This window comes from Drosophila arizonae, chromosome 2 (assembly GCF_054131065.1).
Source record: "Drosophila arizonae isolate 15081-1271.41 chromosome 2, UAZ_ARI_1.0, whole genome shotgun sequence".
NCBI classification, from domain to species: Eukaryota; Metazoa; Arthropoda; class Insecta; order Diptera; family Drosophilidae; genus Drosophila; species Drosophila arizonae.
Genome location: NC_142922.1, coordinates 1,842,941 through 1,870,158, shown reverse-complemented (window position 1 = coordinate 1,870,158; position 27,218 = coordinate 1,842,941). Strand labels below are relative to the sequence as shown.

General features: G+C 41.6%; 2 protein-coding genes and 1 non-coding gene across 3 annotated transcripts; 2 read left to right on the top strand and 1 right to left on the bottom strand.

The window, feature by feature from the left end:
* The first annotated feature begins 9,876 nt into the window (after window positions 1-9,876).
* TRNAT-CGU (transfer RNA threonine (anticodon CGU)) lies at window positions 9,877-9,948 on the top strand. The gene has a single exon. It is a non-coding gene; the product is annotated as a tRNA-Thr (tRNA).
* Window positions 9,949-22,316: 12,368 nt separating this feature from the next.
* Window positions 22,317-23,532, top strand: LOC108620773 (mitochondrial cardiolipin hydrolase-like). The gene has a single exon (XM_018017709.2). The coding sequence runs from the start codon at window positions 22,644-22,646 to the stop codon at window positions 23,475-23,477; it is 834 nt and encodes a 277-aa protein (XP_017873198.2). The 5' UTR covers window positions 22,317-22,643; the 3' UTR covers window positions 23,478-23,532.
* On the bottom strand, window positions 23,475-27,185 carry LOC108620758 (uncharacterized). Its single transcript, XM_018017687.2, has 6 exons — window positions 26,863-27,185; window positions 25,407-26,804; window positions 24,822-25,338; window positions 24,183-24,764; window positions 23,863-24,122; window positions 23,475-23,785 (listed from the first exon to the last, which is right to left on the bottom strand). Exons 1-6 carry the CDS (start codon window positions 27,005-27,007, stop codon window positions 23,706-23,708), a joined length of 2,982 nt encoding a protein of 993 aa, XP_017873176.1. The 5' UTR covers window positions 27,008-27,185; the 3' UTR covers window positions 23,475-23,705.
* Between the last annotated feature and the right edge of the window lie 33 nt (window positions 27,186-27,218).

Genomic DNA, 27,218 nt, shown 5'->3' with positions numbered 1-27,218 from the left:
AGAAGGAGAAGGAGAAGGAGAAGGAGAAGGAGAAGAGGAAGACGAACAAAAAGGAAGAATCAAACAAAACCTATGCACAATGCAAGCATTTTAAATCCTTTGTGCCGTTACTCAATTGTCCTTGTGCAATATTTGTTTGATGGCAGCTATCATCAAATGGCCCAATGCGATTATGAAAATAAGTTCATGCCTGATTGCAGCTCCAGGCACTGGAGTCAAGGCCTGATTAACGACTGCAGCGGCAGCAGCAGGAGAAGCACGAGCAGCAGCAGGATGCGCATATCCTTTGGCTAGAGTCAATTAAAGCAACGCCCGCTGGCAAATAAAATGAAATCTAAATAAATAGCCAAACGCAACTAATACAAAAGAGAGCGTGTGGCACGCACGCTGGGGAATTGCAACAGCAGCAGGAGCAGCACTTCATGTCATTGCACGCGTTATCCTTCAAGCCAAGCAGCAAGGAGCTGGCTAAGAAGCTGCTGAAACGCTGGCAACAGCAGTTGCAAGTGTATAGGAAAATTAAATAAAAGAAGTGGGTGTTGCAGTAGAGTGAGGGTGCTTGCCTAAAGGATACCCTGTAAGTCAACTTTCGTATGCCGCGAACCCATTAAAAATGGGAAATCATAGAATTATATTCTTTATAGATATATATGTATTAACAAATGCCACAGTTGAAGACTTTATCTATATAAACGCATGATCTACCAATTTTAGAGTGGCCCCATAATTGGAATATAGAAAGGAATATATTTTGGATTTGTGCATACTATAGTAGAATTTACCTACCAAATTTCATGACTTCAACTCTTAAAGTCTTTGAGTTATGCCAAAAAGAAAGAGAGTGTAACTATATGAACTTAGATTCATTTAAAATCTATCTATATATACCTGTACAACTTACATTTAAGAAATTGTTCATTTAAAATTCAAATTCATGAGCCTTCTTTGAACTAGATGTAATGCAGTTCTAGATGTATTTATTGATTACCTAGTTGATTCTAAATTTTAAATTGAATAGATAATTAACAAGTCATATATTATATATATTAAATATATATATATATCGTTTATTTGTTGTCAATTAATTGAAATTAATAACCATGTTCATCACCTATAACAAATCCACCCCATTTCCACACTAGCCATTGATAGAGGGTATCAATATTATACAAGTTTTGCCAGCATTTGTGTGGGTGTCTGTCCCTGTGTGTGTGTGTGTGTGTGTGTGTGTGTGTGTGCGCTGCTCCAGCGAAGGTCCTTGCAAAGGCAAAGGGCCATTGCACTGCGCATTGAACTACGGCTAAGCAGTAGTTGCTCCACTCAAGGCGCTTGTCCGCAATGGCAAATGACAAATGCGCCGACGTTGTTGCCACTTATAATTAGAATATGCAAATGTTGTCTATGGCATAGTTGCAGCCACAGCCACAGCCACAGCTAGAGCTAGAGCCAGTCACATGTTTATAATGCTCAGCATATATACCCTATATCCTATATAGAGTGTATATGCATTTATATTTATGCAGACGCGACTCCATTTCGTCTTATTTTATTGCCACAGCTCGCATAATTTGCATGTAAACGCGCCATTTTTCTTTGCAGCAACTGCAACAACTGCCACAGCAGCAACTGTTGCTGTTGCAGTTGCCGTTGCCATTGCTGTTGCCTTTGCTGCCGCATTTTAATTATTTCACTTTTTTTTTCTTTTTACTGTTTGTTTGTTGCCTGCGCGCAGTGTTTATGCAAATGCTTTCACATCAATTTTCAAGTCTCATTACCAGAGCCAAGATTGTAATTGAGTTTGCCAAACTATTTTGACGCTCAATTGATTGTGCATACGTGCAGCGTTGCCTCGCCATAAATAATGTGAGATACCCTGTAAAACCGAAATCCTGGCACAGTGGGTAACACAGAATCCTATGAGAAGCAGGCAACTATATAGAGGGAGGAAGAGAGATAGAGCATGAGCGATGAGATGGGAAAAGGCATAGATATGGAGAAAAAGAGAGAGAGAGAGAGGGAGTAAGGTTCAAGGGAGAGCAAAATAGAGATAAAAAGAAATAAATAAAGAGTCAGAAAATTATAGTAGAAGAGAAAGCAGAAAGCAGCATAGCAAATGACCTATAGAGAAGAGGAAAACAAAAACATGAAGCATTAGAAGGAAGGAAATAGACAAAGAGGAAGAGTATGAGGTAAATGTGCTCTAAAAGGAGAGAGAAACGAATATACTAAGGGAGACAAACTATGAAATACACAAAGAGAGAGAGAGAAAGGAATACGATAAGCTAGAGAGAGAGAGAGAGAGAGAGAGAGAGAGAGAGAGAGAAAAAAAGAACGAAGCATTCTAAGATTCGGAAATGAGAATACAGAAATGAATACATTGCGATAGAGAGAGAGAGAGGCAGAGAGAGTGAGAGAAATATAATAAGGGAAAGAAAGAGAGACAAAAAAGAGATATAGAAAGTTAGAGACAGAATTCAGGGCAATCGGGACACAATAGTGAGATCGGAAGATAAAGAAGTTAGAGAAGATGTTAGAGAGAGAGAGAGAGAGAGAGAGAGAGAGAGAGAGAGAGAGAGAGAGAGAGAGAGAGAGAGAGTGAAGAATAGCTAGAGACAGATGTAAAAAACCATTCTTGAAAAATCTCACCATGCAGTAGACAAAGAGTTAGAGTAGGGGCAATCCTTAGGTTGAATGAAATACAGGCTGCCTGAATAAAAATGTGAACCAACCTAATTCAACTCAAAACAAGTAAGAAAGCTCTAGTCGAGACTGCTCGACTACGAGATCCCCTGAACCCTTGGAGTGCTAGCTATTTCAATAATTTTTCGCGTCTTTCAGCTTAGACAAGAAACACACACACATACACAAACACATACACACACAAGCACCCACGCATAAACACGCATGGGCTGCAGTGTGCGCTTACTATGAGAACTTAATTGTTTAATAACTTTTTTTATGGACGTACGATCTTCATGAAACTTTCAGATTATGATTATAACATGAATATGCATGTAATTGCCAAAGCACAAGTCTCTAGTATTTGAAATACGCGTTTTACAAAAGTGAGGGTGAGGGGGTGAATTTAGAGGTGGGGGGTAAATTTTAACAAAAACCGAAATTGTATAAATTGCATATAAGCATATATAAAAAATTTGGAGACTCTAGCAATAAAGGTGTAGAAGATATAATTTTATAACTGGTTTTCGATAAGGTTTTTTATCGATAAAAAAAGATCGGGATGAGTTATCGAATTTTAATGATAAACTCGATATCCGCGCTGTAATTACGAACATTTTACAAAAAATTTGAAGTCTCTAGCTCTTATATCTTCGGAAATCGACGCGTTCAAACATACGGACAGACGGACAGACGGACAGACGGACAGACGGACAGACGGACAGACAGACAGACGGACAGGGCCAAATCAACTCAGCTCGTCACCCTGATCAAGAATATATATACTTTGTGGGGTCTGCCACGCCTCCTTCTGCCTGTTACATACATTTCAACAAAACCATTATACCCTGATTTCCCATTTTCAATGGGTTCAGGGTATAATAAGAGCAATTAAGCTTGTCCTTGTCCACAATTTAAATATGTGTCTGCCTATCCTAAACATTAGTCCACACACACATTAAGCCCTCAACTAATAATCCCAACTTGCTGGTAATTATTGAATGTGGAATATGAATGATTTGATATTTTTTCAGTTGGGCAAATACAATTTGTATGCCAGCCAATTGGTCTGTTTGCTTTACAGAGTATCTAATTGTTAAACACACTTTTTGCGGCGCTTTTTGCACTTGTTTTTTAATAAACAATAACATGACACTTCACACGCAATTGAGCGCGGCGTTTTTTTCGCGCTGTGGCAGTCAGAGGAAATAAATCAAATTACGAAGTGCACATGTAAATTAACTTTTCATATTAATTGCAATTTAATTAATTAACCAAAAAAACATGAATGTTTTCAATGTGTTTCAGGCATTTAAAGTCGTTAAGGAAACGCAGCGCGCAAAGAACGGGCAATAAAACGCCAAGGGAGACAGCAACAGGCAGAGAGAGAGGGAGAGAGAGAAAGAGAGCGAGAGTGAGAAAGGGGGAGAGCGCGTGCGAAAGCTGGGCTCATCTTGAAAGATGGGACTATAAAGCCAACACCTTTGGCAGCGGTACGTGAACGTAAATTACAATTAATTACATTTTAATGACGCTTGTTTAATTCAGCGTTTACAATTACATGCACAATTATGGCAAGAGTGAGACAGAAAAACTGAAAGAGAGAGAGCGAGAGGGAGAGGTGGAGAGAGGGAGAGGGAGACAGAAAAAGGCAGCGAGGCAGCTGTAACTGCTGCTCATTAAGAACGCGCTGCACTCTTGGCTTGAAAATATTTTCATGCACTTGGTCAAGCTTTAACAAATTGCAGCGGACTATATACATAGGTATAAACAGATATATGTAAATATATATAAATATATAGCATATATACGTATATATATTTATATATGGTGCAATTAACTGACTGCAATTGGGAATCTTTTGGGCAATGTTCAACGACAATCAGAGGCAGAGACAAAGGCGTAAAGCGAACATTTACGCTGATATATAAGCACATTAACGAAGAGCGAGACAGAGACAGAGAGAGAGATAGTGAGTGAGCGAGAGAGAGAGAGAGAGAGCAAAATGAGACAAGAGGCAAATTGAGGTGCGAATCCATAAACACACAAGTGCGAGATGCTATAAAATTGAAATGCTCGCGCTGAAAAGTATGCTACGGCCAGTGGCGGCCAATGGGGCGTATGCGCAATGCTGCAATGCTGCCCGCCGTGTGAATTGTGGCAGCAACAACGCCAGCAACAACGCCAACAACAACGCCGAGTACAACACCAAGAACAACAACTGGCATTGGTAAAGTGCCGGGCAGCAATAAATATGCTTCAACTATTTGGCAGCCGGCGTATTTAAGAGGTCTGCAGCAAGCAGCAACAACAAATCAAAGAGCTACAGCTGCGGTGCTGTGACAGACTGTAAGGATACCCTGTAAAGTGTAATCGGTACTATAGAGAGAGCCACGGCTATGCAGCTAATTAAGTGAATACAAAAAGAAATATGACTTTTAATTTTGGATAAGGTGTATATATCTGGATCTAAGATAATATATATAACAATCATTTTTAATATCTATCCCATTCCCTGCTCAGTAGCAACTGTATATCAGTATAATAGTAATAGAAATCGCTCGCAAATGGAGGTAATTCCTTAAGCCAAAGATCGATATTTATCGATACTTATAGATAGAGAGATATTGGTAATTGCAACTGTATCAATAAAGGCAAGTGAGTAGACGTTCAGAATTCAGTTTTCTATATAGCTATACTACTACACTACTACTAGTATAGCTATTACTACTAGAAAAAAATATATATTATATAGTGGTAAAAGCAAAAATAAATCTAGATTAATATCTCTCAAGTCAACTTAAAGATATAATGAATAACTCTACCAAAACCGTGAGGTTGTGAGGTTAACCGCTAAACCCCACATCTCTTTTAGATATAGAGAATTACTTTTATATTGATGTCAGCCTTATAGAAGCAGATCGAAAATACACATAATTAAATATTGCATATTACTATATCAGCTCATAGAAGCTCAGCTGCTCATAAATATCAAGAGAAGATCATGGATTTATAGCAACGCGGAACAATATCTTATATGCTAAAAGTCTACGAAGATCGAAGATGCACATATTTATATATACATACCAACATATATATATCTCCATCAAACCACCCCATTGCACGCGCTTTCAATTAGTACAGGGTATAACAAGAAGCAGCAGGCAGGCAGGCAGACATTAAATTGCAATTTATGCCAATGAGTTCTTAATGTACAAGCAACAACAATTGCTCAATGCCTTCTAATGGACCCTCTAACGGCGAAAGGACGCAGCATGTAGGACAAAGAACGAATTTTGGGGCGGAGCAAATCGCGACGCAGCGCGGCGCCTGCCACCAACTTGGCTGTAATTTATTTGCAAATTATTATTAAAAGTTTTGCCTGGGCCAGGGTCCGGGCAGTCAAGCCGTCGGACTGGGGCGGGGAGCGGGTGCTGCGGGTGTTCCGCTCCTAAATGATTCGCACTTAGTTTGCTGTCAGCCACAACAACAAGAACAACAACAACAGCAATGAGTGGAAGAAGAGCAGAAACAAAGCATACAAAACATAGCCGTAAAGTCGCGCCTATAAATCAAGTCGCTTCTGGTTTCTGGGGTCAGCTCCTCCCTGTGCTAATATCCGAAAATGCGAATTTCCTCTCCAGCCACTGCCACAGCACTTCATATACGCTGGGATATGAATTACTTCTTAATAACTCGGCGTAATGAAACGAGCCAAGAGATCATAATCATTTGCAGAAATACATCATTCTCGATATGTCTTTCTTGCTATTCCTTCCTATGCAATTCTCATGAGTTCAAGTTGCCCTTATATATTTTGATCAGCCTAAAAGTAGAATAAAATGCAGTATATAGTAATATCGAATGCCTAATGCCTAATGCCTAATGCCTAATGCCTAATACTCAATGCCTAATGCCTAATGCCTAATGTCTAATGCCTAATGCCTAATGCCTAATGCCTGATGCCTAATGCCTAATGCCTAATGCCTAATGCCTAATGCCTAATGTCTAATGTCTAATGCCTAATGTCTAATGTCTAATGCCTAATGCCTTATGCCTAATGCCTAATGCCTAATGCCTAATGCCTAATGCCTAATTCCTAATGCCTAATGCCTAATGCCTAATGCCTAATGCCTAATGCCTAATGCCTAATGCCTAATGCCTAAATAATAACCAATGGCCAATTCATAATGATTAGCGACTAACTAAGGCCCAATGACTCATGACTAATGACTAATAATTAAGGATGAATAACACCCAGTGATTAATGTCTATCCGCAAAGCATTTATGAGCACACCTCGAAATAGGTTCTTTATTATCGTATTACGCGCAACACCTACTTCAAATACTGCCCATTCAGCCGTATTTAATATTCTCACGCCAACTTCTCTCTCTCTCTCTCTTTCTCTCTCTCTCTCTCTCTCTCTCCCTTTTTCTCTCGCTCTCTCTCTATCTGTCTCCTCCTCCGTCCCTTGAAGGCAGTCTAACTGCTTCTCAATTAGTTGCCAATTATTCAGCTCCGCTGATATCTGTACATGTGCGATAGACACGATATATATACACATATATACCATATATATCTATGTATTATGCAGTGGGCGAGTGATATATGCGCATAGACGGCTTCGTGCTTATTCAATTAAATGCAATGCACCAACTCAATTTCGAAATCGCATTTATCAAGCCATTAGAGTCAAATAATCAGGCAGCAGCAGCAGCAGTGGCAGCAGCAGTGGCAGCCGTGGCAGGAGCAGCTCACAGATGCAGTGCGAGACACAATGGGAGGGGGCGTGCGGGAAGGACGAGCCGTTCACATTAAATGCAGCCGCCGACGTTAGCTGATAACGGAATTTGCCTACCATTATAGAAGGAAGCAGCAGCGAGCCAGCCGAGATGAGACGTGGACGGAGGTGGTGCGCGGTGCAAGTGGTTTGAAGTGTGTGCCATGCCCAAACCGAAGATGAGAGCTCTTCTGTGGGTAGCTCTAGGTGGCATAAGACGTTGACAACGAGCAGCTCAACGAACGAACAAAAAAGAACCAAACCAATTGTTCAACCGGGGCAGCAATCGCATTAGAAATAGTTGAGAAATCAAAATGATGATAGACCCACCAGCTCCCAGTGCCCAGCTCCATCAAAGGGGGAGCAGGCCTCACGAAAGGCAGCCAGGTCTACGACAATAGCAGCTAGCTTCAATGGGATACAAAAAATACAAGAAAAACTCTTTAGAATTTACATTGTACTTGGAGAGCAGAGCCAAGCAGAGCCGAGCAGAGCACAGAGATAGAAATGAATCCCTGGCATAATGGACAGTAAGGACATCCTTAGATTACGAGTTATATGTGTATATACATACATGCACAATATATGAAATGTTCACAATTCGAGCAACTATTTCAATTTATGTGAATGTACTGCAGGACCGACTCATGCAGGTTGCAAAAAGTACAATTTTAACAAAATGAAATCCTGCAGCAGTATGATTACTGCTATATCGGCTGTCGATGTAATTCCCACGATATATTAGAAATTGTGATCAATTTGATAGCAGCCAATGTTCTATTCTGCTTCATTTCTATAAATTCTTTTGGCTATCTATATATATCTCTCTCAGTCAGAGATATACTCTCTCTCTTACTTACTCTCACACACTCGCAATCTCACTTTCTCTCTCTCTCTATCACTCTATCCCTCTCTCTTCCTCATGCTCCTTTTCTATATGTTCATATCTCTCTCTCTCTCTCTTTCGCATTCACTTTCTATTTCTCTTTCTCTCCGTATTTGTGCTTTACTCTAGCACTATTTTTCCCTACGTCTCTCTCACTTGCTCACCCTCTCTTTCTGTCTTCCTAGTTCTTTCTTTGTCTCTCCCTTTCTGTATCTTTCTAGCTCTTGCTCTTTCTTTTAATCACACTCTCTCTCTCTCTCACTCACTCTCTTTATTTGTATATCTGAAATGTACATTATCCGTCGTCTTCTCACCTTATATATAAATATATACATCTCTCTTTCTCACCCCTTAGCTCCTTTTCAGGTGCATCTATCAATCATCCAATCTTAGTCTAGTGGATATATTAATATTCTCACTATAAACTAATTAAGCTATCAGATTTGTTTATATTTTTTATTCGTTATCTAACTTTTTTGTCTCCATTCTCCAATTGGCTCGCTGCAACTGCAGTGCTCATAATTGAGCTATGATGCCATTATGCAATCGCATTGAAATCAGATTACAAACGTTTTACCACAAAATTGCATTGGCTGTCCTCATGCTCAGCCCCCTTCTTTCGTCTCTCCTCTTCAGCCATTCGTATTCGTATTCCAATGGCGCATTGCGAGCGAGGCGCCATTATGATAAATGTGCAGAGCATCAAATAAGCCCGACTGCTATTGCCTTGCTTTCCGGTGGCCGTTGAGGGCGGGGAAGGAGAGGCCAGCAGCAGGAGCAGCAGGAGTCCACGCCACGCCCTTCAATTGGCTGTAGCGATGCCGTTGGCAGAGGCTGTCACTGCCGCGGCGGCTCGCTCTATGCCGATGGCACTACGAATTAGCGCCGTAAATCGCATTTAAATCGTAAAATTCTCGCAGCCAGCCAGTCAGCGAGTCACTTTGCCTTTGCATACAGAGTGGAGAGGCAAACAATCCCCGCGCAAAGCCAGAGACAATGTCAGCCCAGGCTCTGGGCTCTGGGCTCTGGGTTGTGGGCTGTGGGCGTGGCTGGCGGGTTGGCTGGCGCCGTTAGTACGCGCAAAGATTTTGATCCTATCAACTAAATTGCAATTGACAGTTGGCGAAAAAACTTTTGCCTTGGCCGCCATAATTTTTGCTACGGAAAAACGGGGAGAAAAGAGAAATCGAAAACGAAAGGTTTTCAAGCAAAGGATAATACTCTCAATTGACTTTCAATTTATATGTGCTATGCCTCATTTGGCAGAACATAAACTGAGTGCAGACGAACCGATCTCAATGTCTTCCATTTTGCGTATATTTATGAACATTTAAAGGCAATTAATTACGTTTTAAACAGAATACAAAATAAAAGAAATCGAGTTGGCAGCTTAGAACATAACGCTCTTTTTGCGTTCTGGCGTTGCCACCTGGCGCAAAAGAAAACAATTACAACGGCTGTTATCAGCTGCGATCACAGCTGCTAACGCGCTATATATACGTTTGGCATTTAACAGCGCGCTAGCAGCTGCCCCTTTAGCTCAGTGGTAGAGCGTTGGTCTCGTAAACCAAAGGCCGTGAGTTCAACCCTCACAGGGGGCAACTGATTAAATGACGTCTACTTATTTTTATATTAAATCAAATTATTTTTCTAAGTTACTTTAAGCATTTCTAACAATCCAGTGCGCCCACTGCGCCATCTGTCGGCTGCAACTTCCAATCGATTGCCGCCATGTTCGCACTTCATGCGATAACGTGGAAGTTTTGCAATTTGCGGCATTGGAAAGTTAGTCTTTATAGCTGTGTGTGCGTGTGTGCCTGCCTGTGTGTGTAGTGTGTGTGTGTGTGGGTACGTGTGTATAGAAAGGGTACAGTGCAGTCGTGGCCCCTATATACTACCTCAAGATTTTTGTACTTTTTCAGCCAGTTTGCAGAGTTTTCTTCTATTTTTTCCATTTTGTTCAATTCAACTTCGCCAAGATTTATGCGCAGCAAGTTGAAGTGCGCTTCCGCATGTTTCGATAATTTGCGTGATTTTTGCATTTTATAGTGCAGCCTTTTTCAATGCTCGTTAAAGCGAGACCAAACGGGTATATTGGGCAGAACAAAGCTTCTAATTTAGAGTTTCTAACTAATACCAGAAGTGGAAAGCGAAATAATTGAGCATAAAAATTGGGCAAATGCAGATATCATATTTATGTAGAGTTACGCCAACCTTGGGCGTGGCATATCCGATACAAAATTGCTTAGGAAAAATAAATAAATTTAGAAATTATTTAATAATAATATAAATATAATTTTTTATTTATTTATATATACATATATATACATTTTTTTTTTTTTCGAGCCAGTATACAGCAGTCGTGTCTTGCCCCCTCGCACTAGCGTACTGCATGCGTAAGTGGCAGACGTAGCTGCATCATTAAAAACTTGCAGCCAGCCACTACAAATGTGGGCCAGGCCACCTTCGACTCAGCTGCTGCTGCAGCTCGAAGCTCGAAGCTGCCCCACAAAAATGTTATAATGATTTTGTATTTATTTTAGCTGGCAATTAAAAGCGGCATAAAATATTTACTTGCAATTAGAGCAACTGCTTTCCAGCAGCAGCAGCAGCTCAGCTCAGCTTGGCTCAGCTTGGCTCCGCTTGAGTGCAGCTTGCGTCCGTCTCCAATTCCAGGATGTGTGGTTGGGGCGAATGGGCGTGGGTCTATGTACCGTGACAGACACTAATTATGGTTTTTACAATTTGCGACTTGCAGCGCTAACCGCAAGACATAGGACATAGGACGTCAGACATACGACATACGACATAAGACATGCCATGCAACAAGACGCAAGGACTTTACCTCGACGCTGCCATTTTGCGGTCGGCAGCTGGAAAGCGCGAGGCGGGGCGAGGCTCACTGGAAGGAGGGCACATCAAAATTTTAGCGAGTAACTGTGTAAGTTTGTCACAGCATTATCTGCAGCTCACAAGGACACACACACGCATTCACACATGCTGCCTGCACAAATGTGTGTGTGTGTGTGTGTGTTTGTATGTATGCGTGTTTGGGTAGGAGGCGTAGCAGCAGCGCATTGAAATCGCCACCATTAATAAGAAAGTTTTTCCTACGACTCTGCCGCCGCCTCTGCCGCTGCCTCTGCCTCTGCCTGCGCCTGCCTTGCTGCCTGCCTGCTGGTAATAAGCAAATTGAGATGACAAAGTTTATTGTTGATTTTATGTACACACACACACACAGACACACACTCATGCACATCGACTCCGGCGGGGATCAGGCGACCTAAATGAGTTATTTAAGTAGCACTTGCGCCCCAGTTTAAATGCGCTCGTAATTTGCCTTTGTGCCAAGCCAAGTTTTTGTACCGCAAAAATATATGTGCATGTATACATACATATATGAGTGAGTGTGTGTTGTGTATGTTTGTGTGCGTGTTTACAGGCTGATATGCTTGCTGAAGAACGTTTAACATAATAATGACAATATTAACTTATGACTCTTATACGCAATGTAATATGTAAAACACCAAAAAAAAAAAAAAAAGAGAAATGTACAACTATTATTATAGTTATGATTATTACGTCTTAAGAATTTAATTTATAAAAATGCAGTAAAAACAAAAATTGTATTATTAACATATTCATATTTATTCTTGGCTGGGATTCGAACCTGCAACTTGAAGCGCCACAAAAAAACAAAGTTTTGCCCAAAGAGCTTTTTATTTATATTAGTTAAATAACAGCGCCAAAACAACAAAACAAAACTGATATGAATTTGGCCGGCTTTGAACCCAGGGCAAGGCAGGAGCAAAAACTCCAACTGCAAACGGCGCTAATCACTTCGACCAGTCGCTCAGACAGTTGGACCACAGTCAACTCATGGCATTTCATAGCTGAATTCGTTAAAGCTTTAAATATTCACAGCTCCCTTTTTATTTTTACTCGAAAAAAAAATGTAATTGAATAAAAAAGTAATAGATTATGAATTTAAGCTGTGATAATAAAAGCATTTCAGAGCATTAGCACAACTAAAGTGACGGAACTGCAATTTAACAAGAAGATAAGTCAGAAGGTAATATTTAAAGCTTTAAAGTATTGGTAAATGCATAAATTGGTATAAATAAAGATAAATGAAAGTTAAGCGGAAACTATGGTAGCAAATGCTCTTAACAAAAAAATAAATAAAATAAAATAAAAACTATTGAAAACAATAGATTAAAATTTGTTTATTTATTGATATGAATGATGATGATTCATTGACTCAAATATTATTTTCAATCAAAAGTAAAGTTTAATCGCCAAAATGTGAATATTTTCTCGGCCGTATTTATTTTATGTTTACAGAAATATATATTATTATTAAAATACAAATATAGCGATTAAATTGAAGCTTTTATTGAGCAAGATATTAGAAAATATTTGTGGTTATTTATAAATAATTTTAAAACTGATTTAATATTTTAATTAGGAGATGTTAGACCATTTAATTGCAGCTTCACTGTACCTATGGCACATACATGTGTGTGTGTGTGTGTGTGTGTGTGTTGTCTAAGCTATTAATGCGCATTGCTGTGCCTGGGCCTGTGCCACGTTGCCTGTAGCTCCATTGCGGCGTCTTAAGACGTCTTATTCAGCGTGTGGCATACTTTGTGTCCCGTGTGTGCCTGTATGCGTGTGTGAGTGTGTGCGTGTTTGTGTGTACTTTACTTGGCTAAGTACGTGATTTGATTAGCGCCCAAAAATCCAGTTCGTGTCTGTGCCGCACTCATGGCCATAGACCGACGAGCGTCGAGCGACTTATCAAGCATACGCCGCATTGCACACAACAAATTGACAAAACAATTTTAAAATGTCTTTAATGTATGTGCCTAATACACATGTATGTATGTCTGTGGGTGTGGTGTGAGTGTGGGCGTGGGTGTGTGTTTGCCCTCCTCTCTTTCTTGTTATTTTATTCTTTCTTTACATAAACATCGCCTGTTGAGGTCAACAAATTATCGCAAGCATTTTTCATACTCATTTCGGGCTGGCCGCAGCAACACCAACGACAACAACAACAACAACAGCAGCAACAGCAGGAGAAGAGGCAGCAGTGGCAGCAGTAGCAGCTCTGGGAATGTCAACAGCAAAATACGTGAGCAAACATAGAAATGGCTGCCATTGACAAACTAGTGGGAAAAGCCAGCCATAGAGAGAGGAAGAGAGAGACATGTGTGTGTGTGTGTGTGTAAACGAGACATTAATGCCATTATGCGTGTGTGTGTATGTGTGGGCGGCACTTGTGTAAAAAGCAACTAATGAAAACGGAAATAAAAACCGCTCGAGGAATGCTGATGACTCTCCAAGGATGGTATTTAATATACGAGTATGGGTGTATGTGTGCATGTGCGTGTGTGTGTGTGTGTGTGTGTGCGGCTCGTGTGTAAAAAGGCTCAACACACAGCAAACGCATCGAGCCACACTTGGGGAAAACTCAAAGCGAGTGCTGAAGTGCCTCAGATACACTTCACTTGCCAAATTTATTTCCCATTTCAATTAGATCTATTGAAGGGCTTGAAAGAATAAAAAAAAAAATGATAATAATAATAATTTATTGCTAAATATAAGTATAAATTATTTTAGTCAATATTCAGTAAAAAAAAATGTGGATTCTTCGACTCAGGTCACTCAGGTCTTTAAAATTTAATGAAACGTCTCTGTCTTTCAGCTTTCTAGTTAAAAAAAAAAAAATTAAAATAAAAAAATTTAAATAAAAATTAAATTTCACTTTAACTGAACTCTTGAGAGGAAGAGAGCTCGGAAGAAATACCCATATATACTTAAATAATTTAATATGTAAACAAATTTTTAATATACAATAAATATTCAATTATTGGTTGTATAAGTATCATTCCCTTAGCAAATTTTGTGCATAAACTATAACTTTTTTAATCTTGTAAATATTTTTTATTTTACAGTTACAGTTTTTTCAATTTTTTATTAAATTTTATTATTCATACTACATTTTTAAATTTATTTTATATTTATATAAATCGTATTAGTTATTATTAATTATTTAAAGAAAAATTTTTTTATTCTTATATTAACAATATAATTTTTGCTTTTAATGGAAATATGTCCTCACCTTAAAACTCAATTTAATATATTTAAAGCAACTGCTAAGACAACAGTTGAGCATAGCTTTTCGCTGAGTGTATCTATTGCTGTGGCTGGCAGCTTCTACAGCTCCTGGTGCTGCTGCTGCTGCTCCTGCTGCTCCTGCCGCTCCTGCTACTCCTGCTGCTGCTTCTGGCTCTGCCGCTCAACCCATTTCGCACGCGCGCCCCAGCACTTAGCATCAATTTGGTGGCTCCGAGCATAAGCGTCAAACAGAGTCGGCAATATGGCCGAGTGAGGGAGAGGGCGCGAGTGGGGGAGTGCGGGAGTGCGGGAGTGGGGGGAGAGACAACTAAGTAAAAGCATAAGTAATGCACATAAATCAAAAATTCAGTTGCTGCCAGCGCTGCCTGTCAGAATGGCACGCACAAATACTCACTCAGCTCCGAGAGCCAAGAGCCAGTAGCTAGAAGCCAGAAGCCGAGAACCGGGAGCCGGCAGGCGGCAGCCGGCAGCTAGGCCCAGAGTCCTGGCCTGCTAGGTGGACCCAGAGCCATGGCCGTAGCCGTGCTGCTGCAAATGCTTAACAATGTGCAAGTCCAGTGGCTGGCAGGACAATTACCACCAAGTGCCGAGCCGCTAGCCCAACACAATCGAAAACTTAGCCAGCGTGAAATATTGAAGTCGAGCCAGGCACAGCCCCATCCACAGGCACAGCCACGGCCACAGCCACAGAGCCCGGAGTCCACTGCCCAGAGCTCCTTCATCCACACTGCCAGCGTCGGCATTGGCATCTTGCAGCGGGTCGCGTTGGCGAATGGCACCTGCGGAATGCGCTGTCGGAATCTCTTGGAAAATATTTTTATATAGATAATCGAATATATATGTGCATACACATATATATGCACGTATATTTATGTGTATGTATATTACGTCTTGGCTGAAGTCTAAGCCATACAGCTGCAGCTACAGTGAAAGCTGACTGGAACGAACAGCAGCTATAGCAGCAGCGTTGCTAATTACATGAAATAGTTAAAGAAGTTTTTATAAATATCATTTTTTTGTATTTATGCAAAACATTTAAGGGAATAAATGAACAAAAAAAAAATATATATATATACAAAAATAAATCTGCTACTGAAAGCAAATAGGGGAGCGGGAAAGTATTTAAAGGATTTAAGAAATATAAAAGCACTGGAAAAAGCAAAATTTATAAAAAAAAAAAAATAAATAAAAAAAATTTAATATAAATAAATAAATAATAAAAATATAAATATATATTTAAGGCAAAAAAATAAGTAGTTTATGTAATAATATTTATAATAAATAATTAATATAACAAGAATTATAAAATATGTATTAAAAAAAAAAAAAATTGATGTATTAGATATCAATAGTTCAAAAATATTTTTTAAAGCTTTAGCTGTTGGATTAAAAAAATAATTATAAATATAGCTAATCAGATAAACGCAATGCCTAGTTTAAGATGTCTTTATATAAGCTTAAGCTCGTTACTTCATCAACTTAATGAAGTTAAGCAAAATGAATTTCCTTTCAAATTTTCGCCGTAAGCAAAAGCAATTGAGCTGTTCATTATAGCGTGTGCTTGCTGTATATATACATTTGCTGTGGCCAGACAGGTGTGTAATTTATTGATTATTCCGCTAGATATGCTTACACACACACACACACACACACACACACACACACACACACACACATACACACACACATAGCTATAGAGGTTGCTTGTTTAGACATTTTGTCATCTTCAATTTGTGGCTGTCATGCTGGCTGGCTGGTTGGCTGCTTGGCTAGAAGACAGGCAAAGGACGCACTCGTCCTGCCCAAGGAGCCGTAGCCGTAGCTGTAGCTGTAGCTGGCACTGGCACTGGCTGCATTTCCAAAAGTGGATTACAAGCTGAAGGCACTTGTAATCGCTGCGTTAAGCCAGCCAGCAGCCAGCAGCCAGCAGTCAGCAGCCAGGAGCCAGGAGCTGCCTCTTATTGAACAGCCACGCCCGCTATTGGCTGCCCGCCGCCCATCAGGCCTGCTCAGGGCGTGGCTGGCATGTGAGGGGCGAGCTTTGGGCTGTCGCGTTTATTGAGTTATAATTGGATAAGTTATAGACGCTCTCATGTTGCATAAATTCCACAGACATCTTTGTTTTCGCACCCACACACACACACATACAAACACTCACACACACATAGACGCACATTCCAGAGGAAATGGCGTAGCAGCTGCTGCAAGCGCATTCGTGCGGCAATTGCTAAAGACGTGCTCCTCATTACCTGCCCAGTTCGGCCAGCACCAGCTCCAGCTTCAGCACCAACTTCATCTAACTGTACTCTTCGTATCGCTTGTTATCATTTATCAGCACAATCAATGGCGAGCTCATTAGGCAACTGCGTGCGTTTAATTAACGCATTGTTCTCGCTCGAATTCGAATTCCAATTCGAATTTGAATTTCATGCAAAAGCAACAAATTGTAAAGGCAATTACAATTTGCTTAATCGATTTATCTGTACTATTTATTAATGAATATACTAGCTAGCTTTATGCCAAATACTATTTTGGATTCCTTTTTCCTGTGAATTCAACTCTCTCAAATTCACCTTTGCCTTTGGTGAAAAGGAAATTTTGTTGTTTATCAAATAAAATAAATTTCCTCTAGCAAATGCCCACACAAATTAGAGGGAAATTCGATCAAATATCATAGGGAAATTGATTAGCTGAACATTAAGGATCAATTTTTAAAATAATTAAAATTGCCCAGATTAGTATTACAATAATTATATAGTAATTTTTCATTGATCGAATTCAAAAGTTAATTTGCAGTTATTTTAATGAATAGCCTTCAAACCAGATAACACAAATGTAAGCTATAGTCTTTAGAAAAGCCTTTATATAATCAAGCATTAAGCTCTATTCAAATGTAACACCTAAATCAAAAGCGAGTTTAATCTGCAGATTGCCAAACATAATAAACAAACTGACGATTATTGTCTCTAACAGCACTGGACACGCAGCGCCATCTGGCGGCAATTATTGTACTTTTAGCTGCTTGCACAGAGAGCGCAAGAGACAGACAAAGAGTGGAAGTGGGAGTGGGAGTGGGAGTGGGAGAGAGGGCAATGAATGGGAGTGTGAGAAGGACAGCAGCATCATTCGTCATGGCTGCATAGTTGTTGTTCATTATTATCGCTGACATTGCGCCGGTTGGTTCGCGCCCTGCCACCCCCTACCCCTCCCCCCTTATTCCAGCTGCGCTACAACCGGCTTTTCCCGCTTATAATTCATTTCTATTGTGCCACGCCTGAAAGGTCCTTTTGATCCGGCTGACTTATTTGTCTTAAAGGAAGCTCGCAGTGAAATTGCTTTTCCTACTCGCATCCTGTTGTTCTGTTCGCTTGTTGCGCCACGCCCACCCAACTCCCAGCTTCCTAGCTGCCCACATTGCCTTTGTAGTGCACAAAGTGTATCTGGGTATCGGTGTTAATAGACGCCTCTTCTTCTGTTCTCTTCTGTTCTCTCCTCTTCCCGTCTGCCCCCTTGTCTGTCTCTGTCGCTGGCTCTTCATTTGTCGCTTGGCGCTTATTGTCAACGGCGCTGGGCTTCATTTTCTTGTGATTAATGTCGTCATTAACTGCAATTAACTTTTTTTCAGCTACTGCCTCGCTGGCTCGTCTTCTTCTTCTTCTTTTTCTGCTACTTGTGCGCGACAAATCTTTGACAGCAAAAAGCCAAAAGCCACTTGACTTCCATGTTGAGCAATGCCAATTTGTGTGATATATCCCCTTCTATATATACATGACCACATCCTTCGATAGTGGTCATCACTCATGTGTCCTTCGAGCTACGCTATTTTTATTTTATTTTTATTATTTTCTTCTTCTTGCCTTCCTAATTATTTGTCAAGCATTTTAGCTGCTAATGGCCTGGGCTGACCTCGCCTCGTAGAACTTTATGCGTTCTCCGTCTACCACTTTGTCTCTCTCTCTCTCTCTCTCTCTCGCGGATAGCCCTAGTGTCACATGCTTGCAGCACGTGCTGCACGTTCAGTTGCATGTTGCAGCTTCAACTCCCATGGCCGCCTGGCCTTATTGTTAGCAGCTTCTCATGGGATTTCGAGTTCGAGTTCGAATTCGAGCTCCACCTCCACCTAGCGCGTCTTCAAGTAAATTTTGATAATTTCACACCCAACAAAAGGAAGTCGCTCGTAAACCAATGCCAAAATGACATCGAAAAACTTTTATACGCTCTGTTAGATATACACTGCATTAGAGTCGCTTAGCTATTGCATATTGTTCGGTAACAGCTTTTGACCACAGTTAATATTTAACAGCTTGAGTACATTTTTACAGTAGCCATATATTTTAACAGTTGCTAATCATGTTATCATATTATGTTAACAGTTGATACATACATATGCTAACAATTCAAATATATGCAGCACCTCGAATGAAAGCTAGGTTTGCAATTCATTGGCAATTTATGATAATAATGGGAAATATACTTTTAACTGTCCATGAATAAAAGAAAGGAAATTATCAACATCAAATAATGGCTAAGCAAATAATAGGTAATTTTTAATTTTGAAGTAATTTTTAAAATAATACTAGTATTTCGGACTTTAAAGTAGCTTTTATTTAGATATATAAAGCATAACATATATATCTTTAGGTAGAGCATATAGAATTTCTCACATTTATCTGTATGATTTTTGGCTTGGAGCATGTGTCGGCATTTTTATATTTGGCATTTTTTTTAAGTGCCTGCTCACACGCACACTGTGGGGGATGGCAGATAGAGGGAGAGAGAGAGAGAGGAAGAGTGCGAGTAGGAGAGATAGAGTGAGAGGGAGACAGCCACACGCAGTTACCGTTTTGGGCTACTTGGCTTTGGCTTTGGCTTTGGCTCTGGCTTTGGCTTTGGCTTGCATTTCTGTGTTTTAACTTTCTTACAATAAAGTGATGTTATCTTGGGCCCCAGCTATTTTGTGGCTTAGGCAACAGGCGAGCGCCAGGCCGAGTGGCAAATGTGCTGCACTTGGCGTCGGGCAGGAGGTGGGGAGCACTGGGAGCACAGGCGACAGGATCTAAGGGAAATTACTCTGTGCTTTATCGTGCATATAAATCTATTTGCTCAGGTGTTTTTCGCTGCTAATATGTTTGTGATGACTTTATTTTGCGCTTTCCGCCCTTGTTTTCTTTGCGCCTTTTTTGCTGCCTTTTTGGCCTTATTTATATGTGGGCGGGGCTGCTGCTTAACAGTTTTTTTTTTTTTCACTTTGTGGCTCTAGAAAAGTTGTAAAAAGGTTTTTGCCTGCTTTCGGCAGCTGCTCTGGCAGGCACACGCATTATTTTCAGTTTTTCGCCTGCTTTAATATTTTTGCGCAATTTGCTTAAATAAATACGTGACACGCCTCCTGTACCCGGCCTCCGCGCTCCGGGCTCTGCTCACCGCTGTTAGCTGAAAGTGCAAATTAAAAGCCAAAATCGTTAGGCTAAATGCTTTAAGCACTTAACTTGCACGCATGAGAGGCATTTGCCGTTGTTGTTGTTGTTGTTTTTGTTGTTTTTGTTGTCATTGTCGCTGGTTAACTGAAATATTCAGTAGCAAACATTAGGCGCGGCCCAAGTCGCAGGACAACGGCCGCAACAACAGCAACAACAGCAACTCACGGGACCCCCAAAAAATGAATATGTGTACAAGCTTTTAAGCCTTTTTTTGGAATGTGCTTAAGCTAAATAACAACTAGACAACATACACTGAGAGAAGTGCATGTGGATGCAATTTAAAGTGTGCTAAACTAAGTTTGAGTTAGCATAATTTCTTGAACATTTTAAGTAATAGATTAATAATTATTAATTAATTATTATTATTACCGTTTAAATTGTTTAAGAAACTAAACATACTTTTCCAGTAGTTTTATGAACTATTTAAAAAATAAATTAAAAATTAGAACCTAGTTGGGCCTCGAACTCGCATCCTCATGCGTCACTCAAGGCACGCTTATCAATCTATTCGCTTTACACTGGCCAGACGTCTGCACTGACTGCCTGAAACGCATGTTTGCGTGAGTTCGAAACTCAACCAGAACAGTATCTCGACCGAAAGCGGTATTAATGATGGGAAATCCATATACTATTTGTTTATAATATTAAGAATGCCTTTTCAATGATATTTGACATTTCTTAAAATAAATATGAGCCATTGCAAACGAATGCAAGACACAGCTAATCCTCTAAACTTATCAGTAATGGCTTGCATATGTCGCCAGGGCAGTGGTAAAGACGCTTGCTTAACAGAGGGCACAACAGTGATCACAGGGACGTCAATAGTCACAGGTTCGAACCCGGTTGAAGTTAACAATCTGTAAGGAACTTAACATAAATATGCTCACTAACATATTTTAAAAAGTTACATTAACTGTGATTCTATATACATATATGTATGTATGTTTTAAGTGTTTTGTCAGTTCAATGAACATTTGGAAAGCTTTTACTTTTAATTCTTTAGAAGAGCTATTAATCGAATTGCTATTAAATTAATATGTAGTATTTAGTATGCCTAAGCAGCTCAATTTACAATAAAGTTAGTTGCCCTAAATTTAAGTGTTCCACCTACAGAATGCTGTTTTATTGTTAACCACATTTTTCACTGTGTATACACTATGGTTGTGTGTATGTTTGTGTATTGGCACAACAATGTCCTCGCGACCACATACACACACACACACACACACACACACACACCTACATAGAGCCAACATTTACTCAAGGGATTAACTGTAAAGATCTTAATGCCTCTATTTCGACGGTCTTAAGTATACTTCCGCCTGGCCAGGTCGCCCAATGTGTGACAGAGGGACAAGTCAAGCAGCACTGACTTAGCCCCCAGCCCAGCCCCACTTGTGCTCTCCCATCCACACTTGTTTTTCTAGCTTCTTAGTATTTGTATATATATGTGTAGGTGGGTGTGTGTGTCTGTGTTGTTTGTATTTGGGTCTTGTGTTTGTTTTGCGCACTAGCCCTTCGGCGGGCGCCCTTTAGGCCCGTTCCCCCTGCGAGCCCTCGAGGCGTCACTTGCGTGTGTTTTGTTTGCAGTATGTGCGGTCTTTCGGCTTTTTGGGCCACATATGCACATTGTCATTGCCAAGTACCACTAATATTATTTACATTTCGTTAGGTTTATGTGTGAAGGAGTCCTGCTGCCAGCTAACCCACTCCTGTCTCTTCCTCTTTCTCCAACTACTTCGAGTCACATCTATTCATCCATTTGCCAACCAAAAAACGACCAATCAAAGTCCGGCGGAAACAATTACTACGAATTACTGAGCCAATACCAATAAAAGTACGGAAAAAAAAAAACTTTTACTCGATTTTTCCTCTCTTCTTCTTTTGTTTTTGAGTAATAGAATTTCACGGCGTAAAAGTTCGATACGCAGCAACTACTTGTTAAAACATTATACTTGTTAAACAATTACAACAACAACAACAATATTGGTGAGCAGCTGTTGCCAACAGCCGTTGCGCGTATAATTGAAAAATATATCGAGTACAACATGAAATCTGATTTAAATTACATTCAAACATGAAAGAACAAAACGCTATATCATAGCGAATATTGTATATCCTTTCTTATGCTTTGGCTCAATGAAATATATGAACAAGTTTTCTAAGGAACACACATACATGTATTTATTGTTTCTATCTACATGTGAATGAGCTTAGACTCTGTTAACTGTAGTGTGAAACTGCAAACATATTCAAATTATAAATGTATAGACTTTTAATACCAATCAGGAATATATAGTTTCCATATAAACCTTTTAAAATTTCTCGTTCCAAATGATACGAGCGAGCATGGACAGCTACACCTACTCTACTCTTTACAGCAACAAGTCTATGCGATACATATTACAAATTACAAAAAGAAAAGTTATAAAACTTGCGATTTATGAAGCTTTTTTTTGTGGCACCTACAAAGCTGAAGTTTTCTTTTTTTTTTTTTCCTTTGTTATTTGCGAGAAAACTTAGTCGTCTATAACTACGTTCGAATGCTGTTGATAACAACATTGAGCTGGAAGCCAATGGAATCCGGATTTTGCTATAAAATAAATAAGACATTTCCAATTAATTAAATTTTCATATAAACAAAAGAAACTTTCACATCGATTCAGGCAGTATGAAGTATGTTAAATAGCATAAACTGGCAACGCCAACATTTGCAGCTTGCAAAGCCGTTACGCTCCAAGCTGGCAATACCGCATTTATTACAAGGTGGCAGCCCTTCAATCGCTTTTGAAAATCTGCCATTGCACTTGTCAACTACAAACAACGAAAAGTCGAAAATGTTGTACTATTTAATAAAATTCATAAAGCTATGCTTTAATGAACCAAATAATTGGAGAGTGCACTATGCCAAACTGAAGCGGGAGTGGACGAAGGATCGCGTCGGAAAGCGCGTAAATCAGACTGCGATCGTTTCCTTTCAGTATTTCCGAAATCGTTCTTTGCTGCATAAAACGCCCGATGCGAAATGTGACGCTGCCAGCTGCTTAAGGAGGCAACTGAAATATATCATTGACCCCATAGACCAGGCGCAGTATTCAATCGACGTGGCGATCTATCTGATGGACTCCTGTGACATTGCCGACGCACTGCGTCGTGCCAGTGAGCGTGGAGTGAGAGTGCGCGTGGTCTGCTTCAAAAACTATGAGTTGATACAAGAGTGTTTCGACAATTGCGTATTGCTGCGCAGACTATCTGTAATACAAAGAAATATGCGTGAGATGACGATGCATCACAAGTTCTGCATCATCGATGGATACATTGCCACGCGAAAAAAGATGCCAAAGGCCTTGACCGTTTGCATAACTGGCTCCATGAACTGGGTGATGCTGCCCCGAAACTGTGAAGATTGCCTCGTGACCAGTTCGCCCAGGGTTGCCAAGCGACTGGAGCAGGAATTCGACCGCATCTGGATGTTGTGCGAGATGCCAGAGAATGCAAACTATTTAAAATAATGTCTTATTGTTTATATTTAGTATTTTATATATAAATATCCATTTTATATATATAATGATTTGTTTTCGATCTTAAGGCTCACTTATGGGATACGTTTTGATTTCAAGTGTGGGATTCGTCTGTGAAGTTGAGTTACATATTGCGAATCGTATGTAATGTGTCCGCATCGATGACATGTTTAATCCAATCCCAAACATTAATTAAATAATGCGATCCGCTTGGACAGCTCAACTAATCTTGTTGCGCAAATAGTATTTGATGAGCTGTATACAGACCTCCGCATCCTCAGCGCTGTCGTGGCCAGCCTCTGCAAGTCGAACGTAGATAATGACAATGATATGGATATAGATACCGACATAGATATAGAGTCGGGCAGCTGCTTACCATTTTCTTGTATAATGCGCTTTAGGTTTTCAATGCACAGCGTCTTGAGTGCTCGCTTCTTGGGCAGCCCCATTTTGTGGGGGAATAACACCGATGTATCCACGATTACATCGTGTATCAGTTTCAAGGCCTTCATGTCGCTCTCCAGGCTGTGGCCCACCAGCACCGTCTTGGCATGAAACATGGACATGAGCACCGCCTGAACATCGCGCAGCGTGCGTGTCTCCTTTGAGAGCATATCCTCCGTGATGCCCGAATAGCTAAACCAAAGCGAATCAATCAATCAGTCAATCAAATACAGCTCACGGTCTTATACGTACACAGTATTATAGTCCACAATTTGGTTGTCCGGCTTGACCAGAGCATCGTAGACGCTGCGTCCATTGATGTCCACGACGGTCACTCGGGTCAGCTCGATGCCGTGCGTCGTATAGCACATTTCGCAGTCGAGCGCATAAATGTCCTTTTTGGTGGGCACATAGTCATCCGAGCGCTCAATGGTCTTTATGAAGCAGGTCAGCTTATCCGGATCGTAGTAGTCGCTGACATGGTAGTTGGCATAGCTGCAGCCAGGCGTGCCCGCTGGCTGCTGGCAGCACCGATGCTGATTATCTGTGAAGCCGCGCCGATAGCCCGTGCTCTTTGGATGATAGTTGCACATGTCCGTGCACTTGGTGTCATAGATGCTCAGATTGAACACCTTGCCGCAGCGGGTGCAGTAGCGTTCCGTCTCGTTGGGTCGTCGATTCGGCCGGCTGGAGCGTATAACAGCCGTGCCGCGCACCTTGCCCGGCCGTGGGAAGCCGTTCTCCACCAGCTGCTCGTCGGTCAGACGCAGATCGTAGACCATTTCGTATGCCTTCTCCGCACTGAGTGTATCAAAGGGCTCCGACGACGATTTGCTAAAAGACAGAGTCAAATATTAGTGAAAACTCGAAGAGTTTTCCCTGCATACGCACTCCTTCTTTTCCACGCTCCAGGATGTGGTGAGCGCCCGCTTGCCGCCCAGCATCATCTCGTGCGAGACAGTCTTGTTGGCCACACTGGGCTGGTTGCCCGCCTCGACGGCCTCCTTACGCAGCTTGTTGATGGCCAGCATGCAGCTGTTCTTATAGATTGACGGCGTGCTGCACTTCTTGAACACAGCCAGCTCCTCGACCTGCGCTCGCTCCCAGGCGTCAGTCAGCTGAGGGTAGATAGCGGTGCATTGCTTCACCATCATCTCATAATACTGCATGCGTATGTTATACGATATCTTCGAGCTCTGCGGCTCCAGCACCGGCGGCTTGGCAGCAGCCACATCCGTTGCAGGCGCCACCTTGTCCAATGCCGCTGTCGGCTTGTGAGCCAAGCGAGTGCCGCCTTTGAACGTCTGGGCAGCTGTGAAGGCGGGCTTCTTTTCCGCCTGCAACTCCTCGATCTTCTTCTTGGCGCGCGCAATGGCTATCACATTGGCCACGGGCGTTATGGTGCGTGCTGCAAGAAGGAACAATATTAGATTAAGCTCATAGAGCAAATATAAGTAGAGAGAAGTCTTAGGTCACCTATGCGAGTTGGTGGTGTCAGGCTACTGCGTGAGATGAGCGGTGTTAGGGTCTTGGCACGGGCTTCGCGCAGCTCCTCCTGGGCTATGCGCACCCGCTCCTGGGCCTGCCGCAACAGCTCGGCATCTGCCTCGGCGCGCAGTTTCTCCTGGCGTCGCAGCTCGGCCCGTCTGTCGAAGATCGCCTGCATCGCGTTGCGTATATGATTCGGCTTGTGGACTGCCACCGGCGCTTGCGGCTTGCACTTATCCGCATTCTCATGGGCAACCCGACGCTTCTGCAGCGCCGCTGTAGCTGCCTCGGTGTAGGCCTCAATGTCCGGCGAGGGCGCTTTGCGCTTGCGCACATTCTCCGTGCTCGTCTCTTCAGGCTTTTGGGCAAACGCCTGCTCCAGCTCATCGAATATCATTTCACACTGGCGCACGATCTCCGCCTCGGAGACATCCACATTCATTTCGTAATCCAGTGCAATGTCATCATCCGGCTTGGCTGGCAGTTCGATAGAAGTTGAGGTGTCTGTTTCGGCTTTGGTCGTACTTTTGCCAGAGCTGGATCTGGAGTTGGAGTTGGAAGTGGAGTGAGAGTTAGAGTTAGAGTTAGAGTTGGAGCTGGAGGATTTGGATTTTGAGCTGCTCGAGCTGCGTGATGTAGATTTGGAGCTAGAACTACTGTGATGGCGACTCTTAGACGATGATGATGCAGATGTTGTGGATGCTGTTGCTGTCTTGGATGAACTGTTTCTATCCTTGCTGCTAGACTTCTTCTCACTGCGATGCTTATCACTGCTCGATGATTTTCTATGCGAAGACGATGATGAAGATGACGATTTGTGTTTGGAGCTGGAACTGGAACTACGGTGCTCGCCAGATGATCGCTCTTTTTCTTTCTGGGACGAGCTGCGACGCTCTTTACTGTCTCTAGATTTGTGTTCATGTTTGCGGCTTTCGCTGCGAGCACTGGACGAAGACGATGAAGTCTTCTTTTCGTTGTTATTCTTTGGGGTGTCCTCATTGGCTTCCTGTGGTTCGGGCTTAATTTCAATGGTTGTTTTGGCCAACTCGTCCAATTCCGTCTCCAATTTGGCCTTCACTTGCTCTTCCTGTTGTTCTTGCTGTTGCTTTTCTTCTGGCTCCTCCTCTTTTTCAGATTCTACCCACTCGTCGTCGGCTCCATTTGCTACCACGGAAGGCACATATTTGGGTGCACTCGCTGCCTCGTCAAAACGTTTTTTCGCCGGCGAAGCATTCAGGGCCGGCTTCTCCGGATGGTATTCCAGATTGGGCTTCTTTTTGGGCGCACACATCGTCATCTCGGGCAGTGGCAGGGAGAGCAATTTGGGCACCGGCGCTGGCTTGTACTCCGGCACCGATTCCGCAGGCAGTGTCGCTTCCACATCGTCTGCGAACAAAGCGCGTTAGATGTTTGCATAACTCGAAACACACACACACACACTCACCCTTGCGATTGTGCTTGAAATGGCAGAAAGGACGTTTGCAGTTGAAGGACGCTTCGCCGTTTTCATCATTGCTGCCGCTGCCGTTGCCGGCACTGTTGTAGTATGGACAAGCGAAGCTCTTGAAAAGGCCCGTCGATGGTAGCATTTTTTGGCCTCTTCCGCTTAATTAATAATCGCCACTTAATTGGGCAAGCGTTATGGGAAAATATAATGTTCTATTTAATTCGTTTTTTGTGTATTTGCTCATTTCACGAAATTAATGCCAGATGTTTTGCGAAACAAGCAGAACGGCGTTGCCACTTGTTCGATAGTGTGGCAGCATTAGAATCACAGCTGGAGCACATAAACAAAATTGA

What these genes read in the sequence shown, in the direction of transcription:
- LOC108620773 (XM_018017709.2), top strand. Translation starts at nt 22,644, where the DNA reads ATGTTAAATAGCATAAACTGGCAACGCCAACATTTGCAGCTTGCAAAG.
- LOC108620758 (XM_018017687.2), bottom strand. Translation starts at nt 27,007, where the DNA reads ATGCTACCATCGACGGGCCTTTTCAAGAGCTTCGCTTGTCCATACTAC. An exon ending in TGGAGCGTGGAAAAGAAGGA is followed by an intron (nt 24,765 to 24,821) that starts GTGCGTATGCAG and finishes TCTGTCTTTTAG; the next exon opens with CAAATCGTCGTCGGAGCCCT. An exon ending in GCGCATTATACAAGAAAATG is followed by an intron (nt 23,786 to 23,862) that starts GTAAGCAGCTGC and finishes TTCGACTTGCAG; the next exon opens with AGGCTGGCCACGACAGCGCT.